The sequence below is a fragment of the Salmo salar genome, chromosome ssa02 (genome assembly GCF_905237065.1).
Source record: "Salmo salar chromosome ssa02, Ssal_v3.1, whole genome shotgun sequence".
NCBI lineage: Eukaryota > Metazoa > Chordata > Actinopteri > Salmoniformes > Salmonidae > Salmo > Salmo salar.
The window spans coordinates 60,747,898-60,769,954 of NC_059443.1; the positions used below are offsets into that span (position 1 = coordinate 60,747,898).

At 43.1% G+C, this 22,057-nt stretch overlaps 1 protein-coding gene across 3 annotated transcripts in view; it reads left to right on the forward strand.

Annotated features, from left to right (window-relative positions):
- Positions 1–21,356, forward strand: part of LOC106586787 (E3 ubiquitin-protein ligase NEURL1) — a 98,077-nt gene extending 76,721 nt beyond the window's left edge. For all 3 annotated transcript variants that reach the window (XM_014174440.2, XM_014174459.2, XM_014174449.2), the window contains exons 4-6: positions 3,481–4,191; positions 13,903–14,082; positions 17,418–21,356. In XM_014174440.2, coding sequence (XP_014029915.1) covers positions 3,481–4,191; positions 13,903–14,082; positions 17,418–17,674 — 1,148 coding nt within the window. In that variant the 3' untranslated portion in view covers positions 17,675–21,356. The remainder of the gene's footprint in view (positions 1–3,480; positions 4,192–13,902; positions 14,083–17,417) is intronic.
- Positions 21,357–22,057: the final 701 nt, after the last annotated feature.

The following is a 22,057-nucleotide window of genomic DNA, read 5'->3' on the forward strand; positions in this document are numbered from 1 at the left end:
ATATTTCTTTATTTTTGGTCTGCGGGCCCCAGGTGCCCATCCCTGGTCTAGAGAGTGAGAGTTCGTCCAGCATTGGAATCAGGGCTGGCATTGGGGATGTTAGAAGTTAGTATGCCTGAGCTACACACATGCGATCACGCACACATACTCCCACCGCCAAGGGAGTATCCCTTTCCTTCCCCAATCATTTGGCTTAAGTATGTTGCCAAGTGCTTTGTCTCCTCACCTCGTTAGGAAATACTTAATTGAAGGGTAGCCCCTCTGCGTTCGACTGTTTGGGAAATGAAAAGTTTTATGAAATAGAAATGGATTTTGATAATTTTCTTCATTTACATTAGCTTGTCTGCGGCATCCACTAAGGGCTTGGACGCTACAGTAGGAGAGGATAGAGGAAGTGGGAAGCATCAGATTGAATAAAAAGCTAGCGGTAGTCATCTCTCTCTCTGCTAGGCTCGGGCGCTAACAGTGCTTACTGCACTGTGTGCTTTTTGGGCTGTTAGTTTAACGATTAAAGTCCCTTAGTCCCGTGAAACATTAATACAGTCAGTTTCCAGAGCCGTCTGTGCATTAGCTGCTAATGCTAATTGACACTTGACATGACTTGGAGGAAACTGGGCTGCCATCTTGGATTTAAAGGCGGGAACTTGTCAAAGGGATGGCAGTTGGAGGATGATCGACGTTGAATCAGCACTACTAAACGGAGGATAACACACTGTAAGGTGTCTTTGTTCTCTGGTCTTTTGATAGACTAAATGAGCACCTATAACCCTAATTATGTAATCCGTCAATCCCGCACAGTATAGTATGTAAAGGTAGCAAGTGTGGCTCAGTTGGTAGAGTGTGGCGCTTGCAACGCCAGGGTTATCGGTTCGATTCCCATGGGGGAAAAGTGTGAAAACGTATGCATTCACTACTGTACGTCACTTAGGATAAGAGCTCTTGCTGAAATGTAAAATTAGTATAGGAAGTCAGTTGTTGCCTTTCAGTAGGCCACTGAAATATTCCCTTACAGTGCTTCTTTGAAATGATTTAGTGAGGTTTGATTGAATGATCTGGTATTGGGTAAGAGTTAGAGCTGGTTCCTGGATCCTGGTTTGACTCTAACATTTATTGCAGCCAGCACTAAAACAGAAACCTCTCTTTTTCCCTGTACAATCTGGGCATAATCTGGACATAATCTTCTTAGTGAACAACAAGAAAGACGAAGCTCTGATAATCTAGCCGGCTTGGTCAGCCTGACAGGTCGCAACCGGTTCTCAATTAGAATCTCCTCACCACATTTGACAGCATAGGTTCTCTGGCTGTTAAATGTCATACCGTTCATCACAGTGAAGTGGACAAGGAATGTACACCAAAATGCTGAATAGCTCACAAATGGACAGCAGTTGGTTTTCTGGCACACATTCAAATACCCTGCATTGCCTTGCCAGGCATTATCATTTGTACGGTGTCCATATTAGGACAAAATACATTTTAATGCTTTCCGAGTGGAAGATAATCCCACTCTGGCCAGGGTCCCTTTCAGCCCTTTCAGATGGGACAGGCTAAGAGATGTTAGATCTCTGTGGTTTCACTGCTGTTATTAGCAGACACACACACACAGACACACACACACACTCAGGCAGGCTGTCTGGCAGGCCTCGTGAGAGTAGTAATTAAGGGGTAAGAGGTTTATCTATGTCCAGAGCTGGCCCTGTCCTTTAAAAGGCTTTCTGGGACAGGCCTCAGAGGGAGCAGTGGGTGAAATGGGCCTGGCTGCAGACTAGACCTCTCCCGGGAGGACTGGTGGATGCTGGCTTTTATCCTCTCTCTCTCTCGCTCTCTCTCTCTTCCTTTCTGTCAGTCTGTCGCTCCCTCGCTCTGAATGATGGGGTCTCCTATCTCAAAAGAGGTGGTCACTCGCTATCATTTTCTGGTGGTCCCGCTTTCTCTCTGTCTCGTTCTCTCGCTCTTTGAGTGATGGGCTCTCTCTCTATCTTCTGCCCTCTCAGAGGAGGTGGTCAACAATGTCATTTTCTTTCTCTTTCCCTCCCCCGCTTACCTTGCTCCCCAATCTCTCTCTCTCTCTCTCTCTCTCTCTCTCTCTCTCTCTCTCTCTCTCTCTGTCCATCAACAAAGGTGGTCAGTCTGGTCACTCATTTTCCTTATCCTCTTACTCTGAGCAATGACTGTCCCTCTTCTTTGTCCCTCCCTTCCCCTCTCCCCCTTCCCTCTCTCCCTCCTGCTTCTCTCTCTGTCTGAGTGATGGGGATGTCTCTTCAGGGGTGTAACCCCCCGCCAGGAGTGTAATCATTAGTCGAAACCGTAGCAAACAGTTGCAAACGGAAAACGTTTCGCAACAAAAACGAGAGTTTCTATTTGACAAATTCAGGTACTGTAGGAGCCTCCCCGTTTCCTTCCATTTGCTTCCATTTTGGTTCTGTTTGGCTCCTATTGAATACACCCCAGGGCTAATTCTCCCAACGCTGGGCTGAAGGGGAGTGGGGGGGGTTACACATTTAGAGACCTTATTTTCAGGCAGGCAGCTGCCCAGCAGGGGTGGAGTGGGGATCTTGGAGACTATAAGCAGGGCATTCTCTGTGTGTGTGTGTGTGTGTGTGTGTGTGTGTGTGTGTGTGTGTGTGTGTGTGTGTGTGTGTGTGTGTGTGTGTGTGTGTGTGTGTGCGTGCGTGCGTGCGTGCGTGCGTGCGTGCGTGCGTGCGTGCGCGCGCGCGCGCGTGCGTGCGTGCGTGCACCACTACTAACCGCCCTACTGTGTGAAGGGGAACGTGTTGGCAGATATAAATGGCTCACTGTAGAAGGATGATACTGTACTATGGAATGCAGAAGGAGGGAGCTCCACATACACACACACACACACACACATACACACACACTGTCTCACAAACACTAATTTCTTTCCTGGTATCATCCGAGGCTAGTTAATTAAGCACTTTGTCCTCCTCATGTGAAATGAGCTGATTCTGCTCCCTACTGATATTAAAGCACTCAACCAAATCTGTAGTTTTTTCAAATGAATTTCTACATCTTTAAACAAGCTAAATGACACGTTCCTCTGCTGCTGTACCAGCTAATTAGCAATATCCTACATCTCGTACAAGTTTGTAACATCAGCCAATTCCGGCCTTTTCTTTAGTGCTTGGCTTGTGTCTCTCTTCCTTTAATTCTCTCTCTGTTCCTCTGTTTCTCTCTCTTTTCAATTCAAGGAATATTCCAAGGTTGGAAAAACAATACATTGCGACAGAAATGGCTTTATAAACTGTCAAATAATTCTCACACTAACAAATGACAACACAGCAACACGATAGTATTATTATTAGTGGACTCTCCCTCATTTTATCTCTCTTCGTCTCTTTCTTAGATATAATGGTCTCTCTTTATATTTCAACACAATTTACAATGATTATAGAAACTAAAATTGCCTCTCCCTCGCTCTCTCTCTCTCTCTCTCTCTCTCTCTCCCTTCTTCTTTTCTTCCAGAGAGTGAGATCGTGCCTCCCGACTTCCTCCGTCCACGCTCCTTCACCACCGTACGCTCCTCTTCTCTCCGCCGCGAGGCAGATGAATCCCGCCTCTCTGTCAGCCTCTGTGACCTCAACCTGCAGCAAGTGGACGGCTCTGGCCCAGCTCACGCCCACCTCCACCTGGCCCCTCCCTCTTCCTCCTGCCCCATCCCCCAGAACTCCCTCAACACCCAGCAGTCCTCTGTCCTCCCGCACTCCCTCGAAAGCGACCTCCATTTCCACGCCCTCCGCGGTGCCCACATCAAGACGCTCGACGAGCAGACGGTGGCGAGATCCGAGCACGCCAGAGAGGAGCGAACGCTCGTCTTCACTGACCGGCCACTGCGTACCGGCGAGACCGTGTTTATCAAGGTGACCAAGTCGAGCCCAGCTAGGTCGGGATCGCTGTCCTACGGCGTGACATCATGCGACCCCGCTGTGCTGCGCCCTAGCGACCTGCCCTACAACCCGGAGGCGTTAGTCGACCGCAAGGAATTCTGGGCCGTGTGCCGAGTGCCCACGCTGCTCCAGAGCAGTGATATACTGGGCTTCCTGGTCAACCAGGAAGGGGAGGTGATCTTGAGCCACAATGGCACCAACGTGGGGATGCAAGTGTGTGTGGACAACTCCCGGCCCCTGTGGATGTTCTTCGGTCTGCACGGAGCCGTCACTCAACTCAGGATACTGGGTAAGTCAGAATGACTGTTATGTTATACGGGTAACTGCCAAAATAAAGGAAACACTAACCTAACTTGTCTTAATAGGCCGTTGGGCCACCACGCGTGTTTCCTTTAATTTGGCAGTTACGTGTACTTAGAGTACTTCTCTCTACTATTACTTGTATGCTCTGTGTGGGGCCAGGAGTTTTTCCTATTTATGTTACCTGACTAGGGAAAACTCCAGGCCCTAGCTATGGACTGTAGGGGCTAGGGGACTTTTCCTGATCAGGTCCTGGCCTTAAATACTACAGTGTCTACAGTACTGCAGGCCCTAGGAGGATGGAATCTGACATGGTGTACAACGGTATAAACTTTTTCATTTATCCATTTATGATCGATCGTAAGTCAGGGATTTAGGGCCCCGCCCGCATCACAGAGCTCAGAGATGTACACTTATGTCATGTGCTTCAATACAGCGTCTTGACACTGGAAGTCAGATCCAAATGCACTTCTAAAGGTATTGATGGGGAGCAAAGTCGACGCTGTCTCACAACCTGCCACGATAATAACAGGAAGAGAGGGAACAAGTGAAAGGAGGAGTGTGGGAGCCAGACCCTGCAACCTAGCGGCTACAACACGTCTTCTCCTGTCTGTATGATGTGTATGTGTGTGTGTTTGCATGTTCTTGCATGTGTGTGTATGTGCTTGCGACCTACTCACAGCGGGGGAAACATGTCTTCGCTACGGGACACACACTACCTCTCAGCAGTATGCCGAGAGCCCCCATGCTTGATTACACACTCTAAATACAGATAATGAACACGAAGTGGGAAAGATGTGCGGGTGGGCGGGAGGCCGTACGCTTCATTTGCAATATGCCAAACAGACTGTATTTCCGCTGTGGCAGGCAGGTGTGCCTAAAGTAGCTACAACTGTGCTTTTAGACTTTTTTGAGAGGTGAATTGCTGAGCTCTTTATATTTATTTACTTACAGATGTAGGATCTTAGTTTGAGCCAGTTTGCTACGGAGGAAAATAAAGCTGCAGCAACAGTAAATGTGAATTATTATGTGGGTTATACTAAGAAAATCTAGTGAGAAATTTCAAAGTGGAAATTACAAACTTCAGAACCCTTTTTTAAAACTCAAACCTCCTGCAACAGGGTGATCAAATGTAGATCCTACATCTGTAGGCCCGCTATCAAGCCAACTGGTGCACAAGATCCCTCTTTACATAGTCTGTGAAAAGGACAGACAAACGTCAAAACTAAAAAAAACAGCGAATGTTCACTCCTCTATCCTTCTATGACATAATGGCTTTTTTTTATTGAGCCATAATTACATGCAAATGAAAATTTGGCAGAGCGTTTCGGAGATTGGACAAGCGGAAATTAAAAAATGACACATCTTCGTTAGGTGTATCATGTAGAAAGACTGGGGAAGTTGATGGCCTGTCTTATTTTAACAGTCCAATTACGAAGCCACACGACCAAATCAGGCACAACCTCATCAACGTGTCATCATTGTTTTGCTTCTTAGGACGAATCAAGCTCCGGGCTAAATATATCCCTCTTTCCTCTCAGTGAAGTAAAGGAAGAGGAGAGAGGGAGAGGGAGAGAGAGAGAGAGAGAGAGAGAGAGAGATTTTGCCCACCTGTAAATTGCCCTCATGCTAACACGCTTATTCTCCATGCAGCCATGGAGGTCACAGCAGTTAGCAAGGCATCGACATGCACTCATGCCACCCTGTTAGAACTGGTCTCATTATATTACATTACACAGCCGCCATTTTGGATCTGGTCTGCTCCTTTAGGCACTCTGGTGACACACAGGCAGGTGGCTGACAGCGCGATCAATGAAAACCACATCAATACATTACACTTAGGGCTGCAGCGCACACTACACACTTTCTGAGGCTGGAGTGTGGCTCTGAGGTATTGATAGATAGGGAAACCACAGTGGCATTAAGCCAACAGTCAATACTATGGGCCTACATGAAAACTGCACAGGAAATGCACCCCTATGAGTCTTTTCACCATGTTTTTTTACTAGGAACTCATTAGCTGCACAGGGAGATGGTTATGGTGTTGTGGTTTGTTCTGATCTGTCTGTTGTACTGGTACATTACGCGTGCTTTTAAAAACATTTAGCTAGAGCACTACGGCTACTTTTTCAGGTTTTTTCAAGGAGTTCATGGAAGTTCTCTTGTTGACAACAGAACTGCCTGAACACTGCTGTGTTTCTTTTAGTACGGATCACCTTACGAGGAGTTTACGGCAACATGAAACGAGAGACACTACAATCATTTATCTGAAAAATCTAGGAATTCCTTCTAACCCTGATAGACAGTAAATCACCTTTATGTTCCAATTCTTCAACATTAGGAAGTGTCTTATCTGTTTATGTGATGGCAGGTCTGAATTTGTTTTCTAGGCTTTCAGGTTGACCAGAATTTGGCCCGTGGGGCTGCGTGTACATTTGGGAGTGCTCCTTTAAGCTGGCTTAAGCTGTGTGTGTTGTGAGCTCCCCCAGTGGGGGAGTGCCCTTGGTAGGGTGAGTGAACACTGAAGGTCAAGATTAGGGCTCCTAGCTAGCATGCTCACTAAGAAGCAACAATATGATATTCGGAGAGAATTAATGAACGAATGAATGAATGAATGAATGAATTCATGATTGAACAGTTAACGAATGAATGATTAGGTGTAATGAATGAATGGATGAATGGATAAACAAATGAATAAACGAATTAACAAATGAATGTGAATTATTATGTGGATTAAAATCAATGTTGATTATAATCAACACTACACGTTTTAAATGTGTAAAGCTATCCTGCAACAGAGTGATCAAATGAAGGTCCTACATCTGTAAATGGGGAGGAGGATGGTGTGATAGTGGAGGAGATGTTAGAGGGAGGGAGAGAACAGCAGTAGAGAAATAGGACACTATTACTCTGACCCTCTCCCCATGCATTATAGATTCCATTAGAATGTCAGCTCGTTCACGCTCAAGTGAACAGTCTCGCCCGCCACCCACAGCTACTCCAGCCACTGTAATTCTCTCTTTCTTTCTATCTATCTTTCTTTCTTTCTCCCTCGTTCTTTTCTCCCTCCTTCAGACTGAAACATTGAAACATCCTTGGGTCTGGCATGGTTGGCCGTTTATTCACCTTTCCTGACGTCGCTCTCTCGCTCTCTCTTCCTCGCTCTCCCTCTCTCTCTCTCTCTCTGCCTCCCTCTCTCACCTTCTCTCACTCTCCATGTCTAGTGACTCTGATGTCCTTCTCTTCCCTAGCAGTTACACCCCCCCCCACTGGACTTTAAATGAGCGATAAAGGGCAGCATATGATGTGAGTTAGTATCCAGCGCGGTCTGTGTTTACAGTAAACATGATCTCTCTAGCCTCATACTACTATACACACACACAGAGAGAGAGTGTACAAAACATTAAGGACGCATGCTCTTTCCATGACATAGACTGACCAAGTGAATCCAGGTGAAAGCTATGATCTCTTATTGATGTCACTTGTTAAATCCAGTTCAATCAGTGTAGAGGAAGGGGAGGAGACAGGTTAAATAATATTTTTCAAGCCTTGAGACAATTGAGACATGGATTGTTTATGTGATTGTGTATGTAGGGTGAATGGGCAAGACAAAATATTTAAGTTCCTTTGAACGGGGTGTGGTAGTAGGTGCCAGGCGCACCGGTTTGTGTCAAGAACTGCAACGCTGCTGGGGTTTTCACACTCAGTTTCCCGTGTGTATCAAGAATGGTTCACCATCCAAAGGACATCCAGCCCAACTTGACACAACTGTGAGAAGTATTGGAGTCAACATGGGTCAGCGTCCCTGTGGAACGCTTTCGACACCTTGTTGAGTCCATGCCCCAACGAATTGAGGCTGTTCTGAGGTCAAGGGGGGGTGCAAGTCTATTATGAAAGGGGCCTTAATGTACACGTACACACACACACACACACATATACACACACCGCCCTACAGATACTAACATCTGATAGCAGGGATGTTAAGATGTCAGGGCTATAAACACCTGGATGTTGCAAAACATTTTCCAGCACCAGAGCACTGATAAAATCACTCAATTCATGTCGGGCCAGATAATATCCTGTCTCTCACACACGCCTGCAAGTATGTATAGTGTAGAGAATCATTGTACCATTTAAACCGCTGTGAAGTATCGTTTCCATAAACAAAAATATTGTGTTTTCAGCTGATTGAAACTGGTGTGAGTAATAGATGAAAAAAACGGAAAAAAGCACAGGAAGCATATGTCATCGTTGTGTGTGTAGGTGGCAAGGAAGTCAGGCGCAGGAGAAACCAACTTGGTATAACTGGAGTTGTTTAATCAATAATAAACAAACACGAACTCCAAAACCAACGTACATAAAAATAACATGGGTAAAAATACCCGTAGCTCACCAAATAAAAAATACACGAAACCAATAACAAACAAAACAATCTCAGACAAGGACATGAGGGAAAACAGAGGGTTAAATACACAACTTGTAATGAATGGGATTGGAACCAGGTGTGTAGGAAAACAAGACAAAACCAATGGAAAATGAAAAATGGATCAGTGATGGCTAGAAAGACCGGTGACGTCGATCGCCGAGCACCACCCGAACAAGGAGGGGCATCGACTTCGGTAGAAGTCGTGACAGCATAGAAATATCACACATAGAACTGATCTACCACATCTGATCTACTGCTTGTTTTCAATGAGAATGACAGATCTATAACTCACATTTCTATGTGAATTTGGTCAGGTCGCCCGAAAAGTTACATATTACAGCTTTAACTATATATACAGTATATACTAACCTATATATAGATTTGACAAATTACTATTGAGAGCCTAAATGTAGAAAATGGTGCTGACAACAAACTTAAAGACCACCCATATACAGTCGCCAAACCTCTCAAAGCTCTTAAAGTTTCTTTGGATATCGTGTTTCAGAAAGCTCAATGGATGTAGAAAGATTAGCAACCACTTTACAACCCCACTCTCCTCTTTTCCTCCTCCCATCTTCCCCTCCTCCTATTCATCAGTCTACCACTAAACAGATCCCTAGAAGGATATCCCACACTCCTCTTCTAAGATGTAGAGACCTATGATGACCTAAGGGCACTGTATGACCACAAAGGTCATCCTCAGTCACAACCATGACTGTAGGGCCAAGCGGCCATTTTGAAGCCACAACCCCATCGAGGTGCTGCGACAGTGTGTGACCCAGTGTTGTTGAGTCAAAGTAGGCCAGTCCCAGTCTCAGTGTCACATAGCCCACATTCCTCAGAATCCTCCCATAGCAGACTGCTTTAGAGGATCTGGACAAACATACTCTTCTTAATAAACCCGCTGTGTCCCAAATGGCACCCTATTCCCTATATAGTGCACAACTTTTTACTAGGGCCCATAGATCTCCGGTCAAAAGTAGTGCAGTCAAAAGTAGTGCACCACGTAGGGAATAGGGTGCAATTTGGGAGGCAGGGGGGGAGTGAGCCGCCACAGCTGTCCACAGTCCCTCTCTAAATTAATCTGGGAGTGAACAGGAGGATCAGGGCTGGGCTCCACTGATCCTAGGTCAGCTGCTGAGGACAAGCCAGATAGGGGATTAAAATGGGAGAGATGGAGGACAGAGAGAGGCTCGGCACCACCACCACACCTCTGGGTTAGAGTCCATAGGGGGACCTGTCAGCGTAGTAGTAATGTGATCGTAGGAGGACTCTGAATAGTAGTTGTACTGGTAGTTTATAAGGAGGATACGGGTGTGTACGTACGAACTAAGGATAGTTATGGGAGTGTGCGTTATACATAGACATTCTACAAATGACCATCTAAAAACACACCGCACGAACACACACACATAGCACACACACACACTTAGACATACACACACACACTGAGGCACCAAGAGCCTAGGGGCACCAGAGCAACCCTCTACACAAACAAACAGCCCAGGTCTTAACCCTCATCTCCAACTATACCAGCACATACAGCCCCATTTAGAAAACCTCAAAGACTCCACAAGACTTGTACAGTACAGCTTACCACATGATGTAATGCACCATGTCAGTCAGTCATCAGGTAACAGAGATCACTATTACAGCCAACATGTTAGCATTATCGCAGAACCAAAATGGCCACCTTGTCCAGTGGTTCCCAACCAGGGGTACTAGGACCCCTGGGGGTACTTGGCCTATCCACAGGGTGTACTTGAGAAGACTGATGAGACCATAGGCCGACTGATAAAATGCACGAGTGGGTAAATTGAGTTGGTGGTACAGTAAGCGAAAAGGTTTGGCAACCACTGGCCTAGTCGACAGCCTCTCCAGTGTTCGTGAGCATAGAAAGACTGCAGCTGGGCAGCCATTTTGGATCTGGCCATAGATCAATCGCTCCCAGAGAGATGCCAGAAACGGTGGCCGGTCGCCATGTTGTCAGCTGATGGCAGTCTTAATGATGGACCATGGGCCACACACCAGACGACTCATATTTCACATTCTTCCATCATGCCATCCAGAAAAACAGACATAGCATGCTGAGAAAGACCATGGAGGTCACTCCCAGTTACCACAATCCCCATAGGCTTTGATGAACTATTCCTCCTCTCATCCCTCGTGTCTTAAAATAACATGTTATTGAAATGTTCAAGGGTTCATTGTAGTTCGTTGTGGCTTGTTTGTTGCTGTTGTTGCTGATGATGTCCCTGTTTTTGGATGGTGTGGCTTTCGGGCCGAATGGTGACTTTAGGCATTTCTATTGTTCCATGCGAATTAGCGAAGCTTTTAATAATTTTTCTTTTTTTAATTATGACACGTACACTCAACAAGACAGACAATTTTCATAGTAATTTACTAAACATTAAATAGTCATTCTGTTAGTACTTAAACCAAAAATAAAACAATTGGCCTCATATTACTACTACTGCGGGTCAGCGCTGGACTAACAATGTCTGGATGCGTACAATATGTCTACCTCCATAAATACAGTCTAGGAAAAAATGACGTTTGTTTTTGGTGTAGTATCACTTTTGATTAGGGGATCCCCTTTATAAAATCAATAGCGACACTCAATCTTCCCCAGTCTATATAAAAAAAACAACCGTCAAACCAATGTTAAGGAACCACTTCGTCCTCAGATACTTCAAGCATCATTTTTCTGACGTATCCTCTTTCATCGATGTACAGGCATGTACTGTATGTCTGACGTAGCCAGGGTCGCATTCCGACTTACGTAATCTGTCCATGTCCGTGACCTTTGAACCCAATATGTCATGTTAATCACACTGGGGCTGGGGTCTCTGAAACATGACCCCTCACCATAGGCATCACTGGCATCCTAATATGTGCTTCTTAAATGTGGACTTGGAATTTCCATTTGTTTCCCTGCCTTCACCACAGAAACAGGGGATGTAAAAAAAAAAGAGTGGAACGTGACAAACCCCCCCATATATCTCCCTAAACTTCACGCTAGAAATCCCCAAAGGTTATTGAAAAGCCATTCACTTCAATAGGATCATAAGATCATTCGTCTGTCTACCAATGTACTGTATAGCACACTTAGAGAAAACCCCCTCTGATCTTTGTAGGCCTATGTCTTCATAACATACCAACTCTTCTTTCAGATGCAAATAAGCTTTATTAGCATGAATGAACATGGCCACTGTTGCTAAAACCAGGTAAGAAAATGACACCAATAATAACAGTAAAAAAAAAAAGTATTGTAATGGTGTTACAAGCGTCGTTGTATGTAGACCAAAACGCAGCAGGTATGTGAATGCTCATCTTCCTTTTATAGAAGAAAAACCAAACAAAACACTTAAACAAAACAAACGACGAAAACAGTCCTGTAAGGTGCTCAGACTATACACGGAAACAACCACCCACAAACACAAGAGAAAATAAACCCACTTAAATATGGCCTCCAATTAGAAGCAACAACAACCAGCTGCCTCTAATTGGAGGTAGTTCCCAAAACTAACATAGATATAGAAAAACTAGAAAACCCACATAGAAATAGAAAACATAGAATATAAACCAAAACCCCGAAACACACTAAACAAACACCCCCTGCCATGCCCTGACCACACTACAATAACAAACAACCCCTTTTACTGGTCAGGACGTGACAAATGGTGATTAGAGAAAGGGGAAAAAATTTTAAAATATATATATATATATATATATAATAAATATTACCATTACCATATTAAATGAATATGAATAAAATAAATACATCAAAATAGTAATAATAATCTTTCTTTCTCTCGGTTCTTTATCATATAGGATTATTTGTCAATGTAGAACCTACTGGATAGTCCACTTACAGTACTAGAGGTGCCTATATTTGAGGTGGCTATATTTGAGTTGCCTATAGTTGAGTTGCCTATAGTTGAGTTGCCTATAGTTGAGTTGGCTATAGTTGAGGTGCCTATAGTTGAGGTGCCTATATTTGAGGCGCTTATATTTGAGGTGGCTATATTGGAGGTGGCTATATTTGAGGTGCCTATAGTTGAGGTGCCTATAGTTGAGGTGGCTATAATTGAGGTGGCTATAGTTGAGGTGCCTATATTTGAGGTGACTATAGTTGAGGTGACTATAGTTGAGGTGCCTATACAGTAGTTGAGGTGGCTATATTTGAGGTGGCTATAGTTGAGGTGGCTATAGTTGAGGTGCCTATATTTGAGGCGCTTATATTTGAGGTGGCTATATTGGAGGTGGCTATATTTGAGGTGCCTATATTTGAGGTGCCTATAGTTGAGGTGCCTATAGTTGAGGTGCCTATACAGTAGTTGAGGTGGCTATAGTTGAGGTGGCTATAGTTGAGGTGCCTATATTTGAGGCGGCTATAGTTGAGGTGGCTATAGTTGAGGTGCCTATATTTGAGGCGCTTATATTTGAGGCGGCTATATTGGAGGTGGCTATATTTGAGGTGCCTATATTTGAGGTGCCTATAGTTGAGGTGCCTATAGTTGAGGTGCCTATATTTGAGGTGCCTATAGTTGAGGTGCCTATAGTTGAGGTGCCTATATTTGAGGTGCCTATAGTTGAGGTGCCTATAGTTGAGGTGCCTATATTTGAGGTGCCTATAGTTGAGGTGCCTATAGTTGAGGTGCCTATAGTTGAGGTGCCTATAGTTGAGGTGGCTATAGTTGAGGTGGCTATAGTTGAGGAGGCTAGAGTTGAGGTGGCTATAGTTGAGGTGACTATAGTTGAGGTGACTATAGTTGAGGTGCCTATAGTTGAGGTGTCTATATTTGAGGCGCTTATATTGGAGGTGGCTATATTTGAGGTGCCTATAGTTGAGGTGCCTATAGTTGAGGTGCCTATAGTTGAGGTGCCTATAGTTGAGGTGCCTATAGTTGAGGTGGCTATAGTTGAGGAGGCTATATTTGAGGTGGCTATAGTTGAGGTGCCTATAGTTGAGGTGGCTATAGTTGAGGAGGCTATAGTTGAGGTGGCTATAGTTGAGGTGCCTATGTTTGAGGTGACTATAGTTGAGGTGCCTATACAGTAGTTGAGGTGGCTATATTTGAGGTGCCTATATTTGAGGTGGCTATAGTTGAGGTAGCTATATTTGAGGTGGCTATAGTTGAGGTGCCTATATTTGAGGTGCCTATAGTTGAAATGCCTATATTTGAGGTGGCTACAGTTGAGGTGCCTATATTTGAACATTTTATGCTTTCATAACCATCTCTTTTCTTTCTGTCTGTTCTCTGGCTCCAGGTTCCACACATCTCGGGGACCAGCCGGTGCGGGCTCCCTCCAACCCCAGCTCTCCCTCCTCCTCCCCCCATACCCCCAGCGCCCTGGCCCTGGCCCTGGGTAGTGGAAGCTCTGACCCTGTCCTTAACGGAGGCCTGGGAGGCCCCTGCTCCGGTGCCTACTGTGGTGGCTCTGCAGGAGGTCTGTACCTTTCAGAGCCACTCTGTTAATCAAACTATCAAACCCACTGCAGGGGGTTAAGAGAGGAGAGGGGGACACTAGGTAGCAGATGTCCTGGGTGGTGAGTCTGTTCGGTACATTGCTTCTCGTGCTGTGCAGCGAGAGGACACAATGTCTCGTCCACAACAGTGGTAAAATGGGTTTGTACTGTATTTATTGTAAGGAATGTATTGATCAACACTGTAGATTAGATCCATTACATCAGTACATACACTACTGGTCAAAAGTTTTAGAACTACTCATTCAAGGATTTTTCTTCATTTTTACTATTTTCTACATTGTAGAATAATAGTGAAGATATCAAAACTATGAAATAACACATATGGAATCATGTAGTAAGCAAAAAAGTGTTAAACAAATCAAAATGTATTTTATTTTTGAGATTCTTCAAATAGCCACCCTTTGCCTTGGTGACAGCTTTGCACACTCTTGGCATTCTCTCAACCAGCTTCATGAGGTAGTCACCTGGAATGCATTTCAATTAACAGGTGTGCCTTCTTCAAAGTGAATTTGTGGAATGTCTTTCCTTCTTAATACGTTTCAGCCAATCAGTTGTGTTGTGACAAGGTAGGGGTGGTAGTTAGCCCTATTTGGTAAAAGACCAAGTCCATATTATGGCAAGAACAGCTCAAATAAGCAAATAGAAACAATCCATCATTACTTTAAGACATGAAGGTCAGTCAATACGGAACATTTCAAGAACTTAGAACTTAGTTTCTTCAAGGGCAGTCGCAAAAACCATCAGGCTCTATGATAAAACTGGCTCTCATGAGAACCGCCACAGGAATGGAAGACCAAGAGTTACCTCTGCTGCAGAGGATAAGTTCATTAGAGTTACCAGCCTCAGAAATTGCAGACAAATAAATGCTTCGAAGACTTGAGGTAACAGACACATCTCAACATCAACAGTTCAGAGGGGACTGTGTGAACCAGGTCTTCATGGTCGAATTGCTGCAAAGAAACCACTACTAAAGGACACCAATAAGAACAAGAGACTTGCTTGGGCCAAGAAACACGAACAATTGACATTACACCGGTGGAAATTTGTCCTTTGGTCTGGAGTCCAATTTGAAGATTTTTGGTTCCAACTGCTGTGTTTTTTTGAGACGCAGAATAGGTGAACGGATGATCTCCATATGTGTGGTTCCCACCATAAAGCATGGAGGAGGAGGTGTAATGGTGTGGGGGTGCTTTGCTGATGACACTGTGATTTATTTAGAATTCAAGGCACACAACCAGCATGGCTACCACAGCAATACTGCATGTGGTTTGGGCTTATTGGGACTATAATTTGTTTTTCATCAGGACAATGACCCAACTCACCTCCGGGCTGTGTAAGGGCTATTTTACCAAGAAGGAGAGTGATGGAGTGCTGCATCAGATTACCTGGCCTTCACAATCCCCCGACCTCAAACAACTTGAGATGGTTTGGGATGAGTCGGACCGTAGAGTGAAGGAAAAGCAGCCAACAAGTGCTCAGCAGCCAACAAGTGCTCAGTTGAACTCCTTCAAGACTGTTGGAAAAGCATTCCAGGCGAAGCTGGTTGAGAGAATGCCAAGAGTGTGCAAAGCTGTCATCAAGGCAAAGGGTGGCTATTTGAATACGTATATTTTGATTTGTTTAACCTCTTACATCTAGACGTTCCGCTAGCGGAACACCTGCTCCAATATCCAATGATAGGGCGTGGCGCGAATTACAAATTCCTCAAAAATACAAAAACTTCAATTTTTCAAACATATGACTATTTCACAGCATTTTAAAGATAAGACTCTCCTTTATCTAACCACACTGTCCGATTTCAAAAAGGCTTTACAACGAAAGCAAAACATTCGATTATGTCAGCAGAGTACCAAGCCAGAAATAATCAGAAACCCATTTTTCAAGCTAGCATATAATGTCACAAAAACCCAGAAGACAGCTAAATGCAGCACTAACCTTTGATGATCTTCATCAGATGACAACCCTAGGACATTATGTTATACAATACATGCATGTTTTGTTCAATCAAGTTCATATTTATATCAAAAAACAGCTTTTTACATTAGCATGTGACGTTCAGAACTAGCATACCCCCCGCAAACTTCCGGCGAATTCACTAAGAATTTACTAAATTACTCACGATAAACGTTCACAAAAAGCATAACAATTATTTTAAGAATTATAGATACAGAACTCCTCTATGCACTCGATATGTCCGATTTTTAAAATAGCTTTTTGGTGAAAGCACATTTTGCAATATTCTAAGTACATAGCCCAGGCATCACGGGCTAGCTATTTAGACACCCGGCAAGTTTAGCACTCACCAATATCAGGTTTACTATTATAAAAGTTTGATTACCTTTTGTTGTCTTCGTCAGAATGCACTCCCAGGACTGCTACTTCAATAACAAATGTTGGTTTGGTCCAAAATAATCCATCGTTATATCCGAATAGCGGCGTTTTGTTCGTGCGTCCCAGACACTATCTGAAATGGTAAATCAGGGTCGCTCGCATGGCGCAATTCGTGACAAAAAAAATCTAAATATTCCATTACCGTACTTCGAAGCTGTTTAAAATCCATTTTTATGCCACTTTTCTGGTAAAAAAAGCGATAATATTCCGACCGGGAATCTCCTTTTAGCTAAACAGAGGAAAGTAAACAAAGCTTTCGGTCGACGCGGGCACGAGCCTGAGTCTCACAGTACTGTAACCAGCCACTACCCAAACGCGCTACTTTTTTTCAGCCAGAGCCTGCAAAGCCACGATTCAGCTTTTTACCGCCTTCTGAGACCCTATGGCAGCCGTAGGAAGTGTCACGGGACAGCTAAGGTCCTCACTCTTCAATAAACAGAGACAAGAAGAACGACACCTTGTCAGACAGGCCACTTCCTGCCTGAAACCTTGTCAGGTTTTTGCCTGCCAAATGAGTTCTGTTATACTCACAGACACCATTCAAACAGTTTTAGAAACTTTAGGGTGTTTTCTATCCATATGTAATAAGTATATGCATATTCTAGTTACTGGGTAGGAGTGGTAACCAGATTAAATCGGGTACGTTTTTTATCCAGCCGTGAAAATACTGCCCCCTAGCCATAACAGGTTAACACTTTTTTTGGTTACTACATGATTCCATATGTGTTATTTCATAGTTTTGATGTCTTCATTATTCTACAATGTAGAAAATAGTAAAAATAAAGAAAGACCATTGAATGAGTAGGTGTTCTAAAACTTTTGACCTGTAGTGTACATGCAGAATGTCTCTCTCTTTCGCCCTCTCCCTCCTTCCCTCCCTCCGTCACTACCTCCCCCCTAACAGGAACGACCCCCAGCTCGCCCGTCAGCCTCCCCAAGTCGCCCACCTTCCCATCAGGAAGCGGGAGAGGGCCCGGGTGGCCGACTGGCGATGAGTGTTCCATCTGCTATGAGAACCACGTGGACACGGTCATCTACGCATGCGGTCACATGTGTCTCTGCTACACCTGCGGCGTCAAACTCAAGAAGATGTCCAACGCCTGCTGCCCCATCTGCAGGAGACAAATCAAAGACATCATTAAGACCTACCGTAGCACGTAGGGGGCCTTTGAAGCTAAGGACCTCAAAACTTAGGGCCACAAGCATAAGTTAATGGGGAGAGGAGGAAGACGTTGAGGAAAGACTTTGATAAACTTTTAAGATCAGGGAAATGGACAATGGACAGTTCACTCTGGTACTTTTATGTGATGGATTTTGAGGAAGAATCTTGGTTTTTGTTTCAAATACCCAATTTTTTTTGGCTGGTACAGTTAGGAGACCTGCACTGCAAAGGTCTCTTGCATTTCCACTTTCCCTCTCTGACACAGTGTGTGATGGCTTTTGAAGTGGCGGGGGGTTTGCAACCGCGGCGAGAACTTCCTCTCTCAACTAGAAGTTTTCATTCTTCTTGCTCTCTCCAAGGATTCAGGAAGTTTCAGACTTTGAGGAAAGAGAAGACGTGAAACAACTTTTTATTTTGTTGTTGAAGCCACTTCCAGATGACTGCCGCGAGTTTGCTCATGTGCATGGAAGCAAACGAGGTAGTTTCAATTCAACGTTTTTGGTCTTGAGATGATCTATTCATGTTGAAGAGCAGAAGGACTGTTAAGTTCCAACATTTGCTTCTTAACTTGACTCAACTTTGTCTGTAAAAAAAAACAACAGGCAACATAGATAGTTCTTTATTAACATAACGTCTCAGTATGGCACAACTTCTGTCTGTGTGTTACTTAGGCAAACTGCAGATTAAAGAGTGGATTTATTTGTTGCTGAGTGTCGTGACCGGAAAGGGATGCATTTCTGTAGTCGTCATAGGATTCATCAATAGGAAGATGACTACAGTTGTATAAAGTTGTGAAGTATAGGGACGTAAGTATATGACGTATCACCTCTTGCTCCTATACAGTAAGTCATATATTCTCAACCAAATGTATTTGTGTGGTAGTTCTATAGCACATTCATTGGTGGTAGCTGTGCTGTTGCGCTAGCTAGCTATCTGCTTGCTCTGCAGTGTTGTATGTTGCACTGAAGTCAGTACTGCGCTCTCAGAAATGCCCCATCAAGAAAGGAGAAGAAACAGATTATTTTACACAATAAATTTAAACAACCATCAAAACAATGTCACTGGCAGCCTCAGCTCCCAATCCAATCCCAGAATTTGTACCCACATCATGTGACTGGAAGCAGGAAGTGAAAGTACATTTATTGGGTGTTCCTCAGGTCCAGCTGTTAACGCCCCAAAATGGTGACAGTTTACGCAAACACCAGCCCTATGCACTGTGATTGTTGCCATGGTAATAGCGTTCACCGTCGATCCGACACAGCCCCCTGCCTTAATTCATGAACAGTTAATTTGTTACATGCGGATGTGTGATAAATAATGCTTTGTTTCTATCCATATTTTTCACCAAGACCCCTTACTAAATACCAAATATGATGTTGTGTGTCCGAAGAAAAGCTTCCGAAACAGGACTTCAGAAACTCAGAGGATAAAAAGCACATGAAACAAAACTGAATTGACCCCAACTTATTTTTATAACTCAAAATACTTACTGGTCAGACAGTCAGTAATATGTACACAACCCTAACCCTATCACGGTACTATTCTAACATCTGCATTGTGCTTCAACTAGCAACAAATACCCTTCACAGTTACACACATTAATGTAGGGTTATGAGAGGTAGATGGGAGTTCCTCAATGTTGCAAGTTGATATACAGTCGGTTACAGGTGTTGTCACTTACCCCATATGACTTTTATCACTTTGGGGAGAATCCTAATTTACACTTAAGTCAAATTTTCACTCAGTCTCCCATTGACATCAATGCAAGACTACCTGAAAATGTGATTTTGTAAAAGTAAGAATTTTCCCCTTTATGATCAGTATGTGTCATATATCCCATTGAAATTCCCATCACGCTTGTGTGTACTGGAGCTATATGCCATAGCTTTCTGCCGAGAGCTGAAAAGGCAGTTTTTTTAACACGTTTATCTTGCATCTTGGTGTAATTAATAGATAATCGACAAATGAATCTGGAATGTAATGCTGCGACAGTATTTGCCAGCTCTCTGTTTTTGGGGCAAATACTGACAGATGTTTCGTATACATCCTCTTTACACTCACGAACAGAACTTTGTGTTTTTATGATATTATACGCTACTGCTTGACGTGTTAATTCACATTTTGAATGTTAATTGATGTTTTAAAATGAGGCAAATCGTTTTATTGGTGTGGTTGGTAGTATCCAGAGAGAAAAACATATTTTGTCAGCTTTTTTTTGTTATTGATTGATAGTCATGATTGTAATGTTTGTTTTCTGGTTGACTGAAACCATGAAATAATCACCTATTTCTACTTCTACGGTGTATCCTAAAGCCAGGAAAGATATTATCTTGTACCTTCCACCAATACCTGGGACTCCCTGCAGTATACAATCATAACACCTTGTTGCTTTGGGTACAAGATAAGCACAGATTAATAATTTTACAAACCCTGAATATTCAGACGCTGAATTCTTTTGTAATTTATACGTTGTTGTTCATGCCTCCTTTCGAGCCCAAACCAGGTTTGTTTTTATAGCTCTTACCAAGTATATAGTTTAAAGGCCGTCATTGTATGGCAATGTTAAATGTCACTTTATAAGAATCCTGATTGTACTTTTTAAATGGTCTAGTCTATAGGTAATCTCTGGCATATTCTATCACAGTACAATTTGTGCTGATACTAAGTGTCCGACGAAATCCGAAATCCAATAAAAAAATGAATGTGTTAAACCACCTCGTAATTTGCAAAGTCTGTGCTAAACACGCGTCATTTCCCCTTGCTTGAAACATTGTTTTTACTGTTTTTTTTACTGACCCTTAAATCAAGGAATTTAACCCACAACCTCTAATGTAAACAATAGTCATTGGACATACGGTCATGTCATAAATGGCATACCGTACATTGACAACCTATAATAATGTAAAAGTTAAATATCATGCAAAATCAACAAGGCACCTAAATTGCTGCCTATCGTATTTATTGAGTTACATACAGGATTAATTGAAGTGGTCTGACTCATGTCAGTACTCGGTGGCTTAAAGTTCAGCCCTCCACACAGACACTATGACTAGGGCCCAGAATTGTTCCTGACCTAGTGACCTGGAAAACTCAGGGCCCTAACTATAACACCAACCAGTTGCGGTGTCATACCAATTTACCAAAAAAATACATTTTTGGTATCGCTCCTGATTGTTTGTCGACCCTGTATTGTATCTATCTTCCATTGAAGTGTTTTGATCTCAGATCCTACTGTACTTGGGTGTTTGCTTTTTCTTCTACTATCCTCCATTTTAGAAAACCCCTTCTTCAGATATCACTAGACAGGTTACACCTGGGAAATACACTTTATTTTCTATCTTTTAGTTGTTTGAGTTGTTTGTTCACTCCGTCCTAGTTAGTGAACTTTGGGACCAATAGAAGACAAGCTGAAAAATAAATGTAAAAAATAAATCTCCTAGGCTATCATTTAGATAGAGTTCAGGGGTTGATCAGAACGCTACACATAGAAATGTAACATAGGCTAGGTCAAACACGATTGCTCCTATTTTCCATGATATAGAAGAATATATGTTCTATGTTGTGACTCATACATTGTTTAAGATACTTTGCAAAACCTGTCTTTATTTGAGAACTAGTTTCCAAGTGATCTGTTTGTGAGTCGGACGATTGTGTCAATAAACTTTCCAGACGTGTTTCAAAGAAGTGTCTGTGCCTGCTTTTCTCATAAAACTTGAATAGAACATAAATTACATACATTTGATTACAAACTAATTCTATATTTTCTATCACATCTCCAATATCCATCTTAATATGATTGGATTATCTCCCATACATATCCAACTATAACAAAAACTTGATGACAAATTCTTATTTATTATATCCACACTCTTGATTTTAGTTCATCCCGTAAATGTCTTCTTTTTTTTTTACCTTTATTTAACCAGGAAGGGCTCATTGAGATTTGAAGTCTCTTTTTCAAGAGCACCCTGGCCAAACTACAGGTAATCTAGTAAAAAAACATGGAATTCATAAGAATACAACAAAATCATAAAATTAAAAACATTGACAGGTCAGGGAATCAGCCTCAAATCAGCCTTCTGGACAATAAAAATGCCCAAATAAAATGGCAGTAAACCCAAAATGGCTTTGTAAATAAAAGTATAGCAGTGACTGAGCCTATGAGTGACTAGAGAAGGCCAGCCAACCCTGGTATATAAAGTGCAGTGGTGGGTAAGGGTTTTGCAGTTTAAAATAAATCTCAACGCTCCATGGTAAAGGGTGTCAATTGATCTCAAACACTGAGCGGAAGCATTCATATATAGAATATCCCCATAGTCTAGTATAGGCATAAATGTAGCTGATACTAGCCTCCTTCTGGCTTCACAAGAAAAACAGGCCTT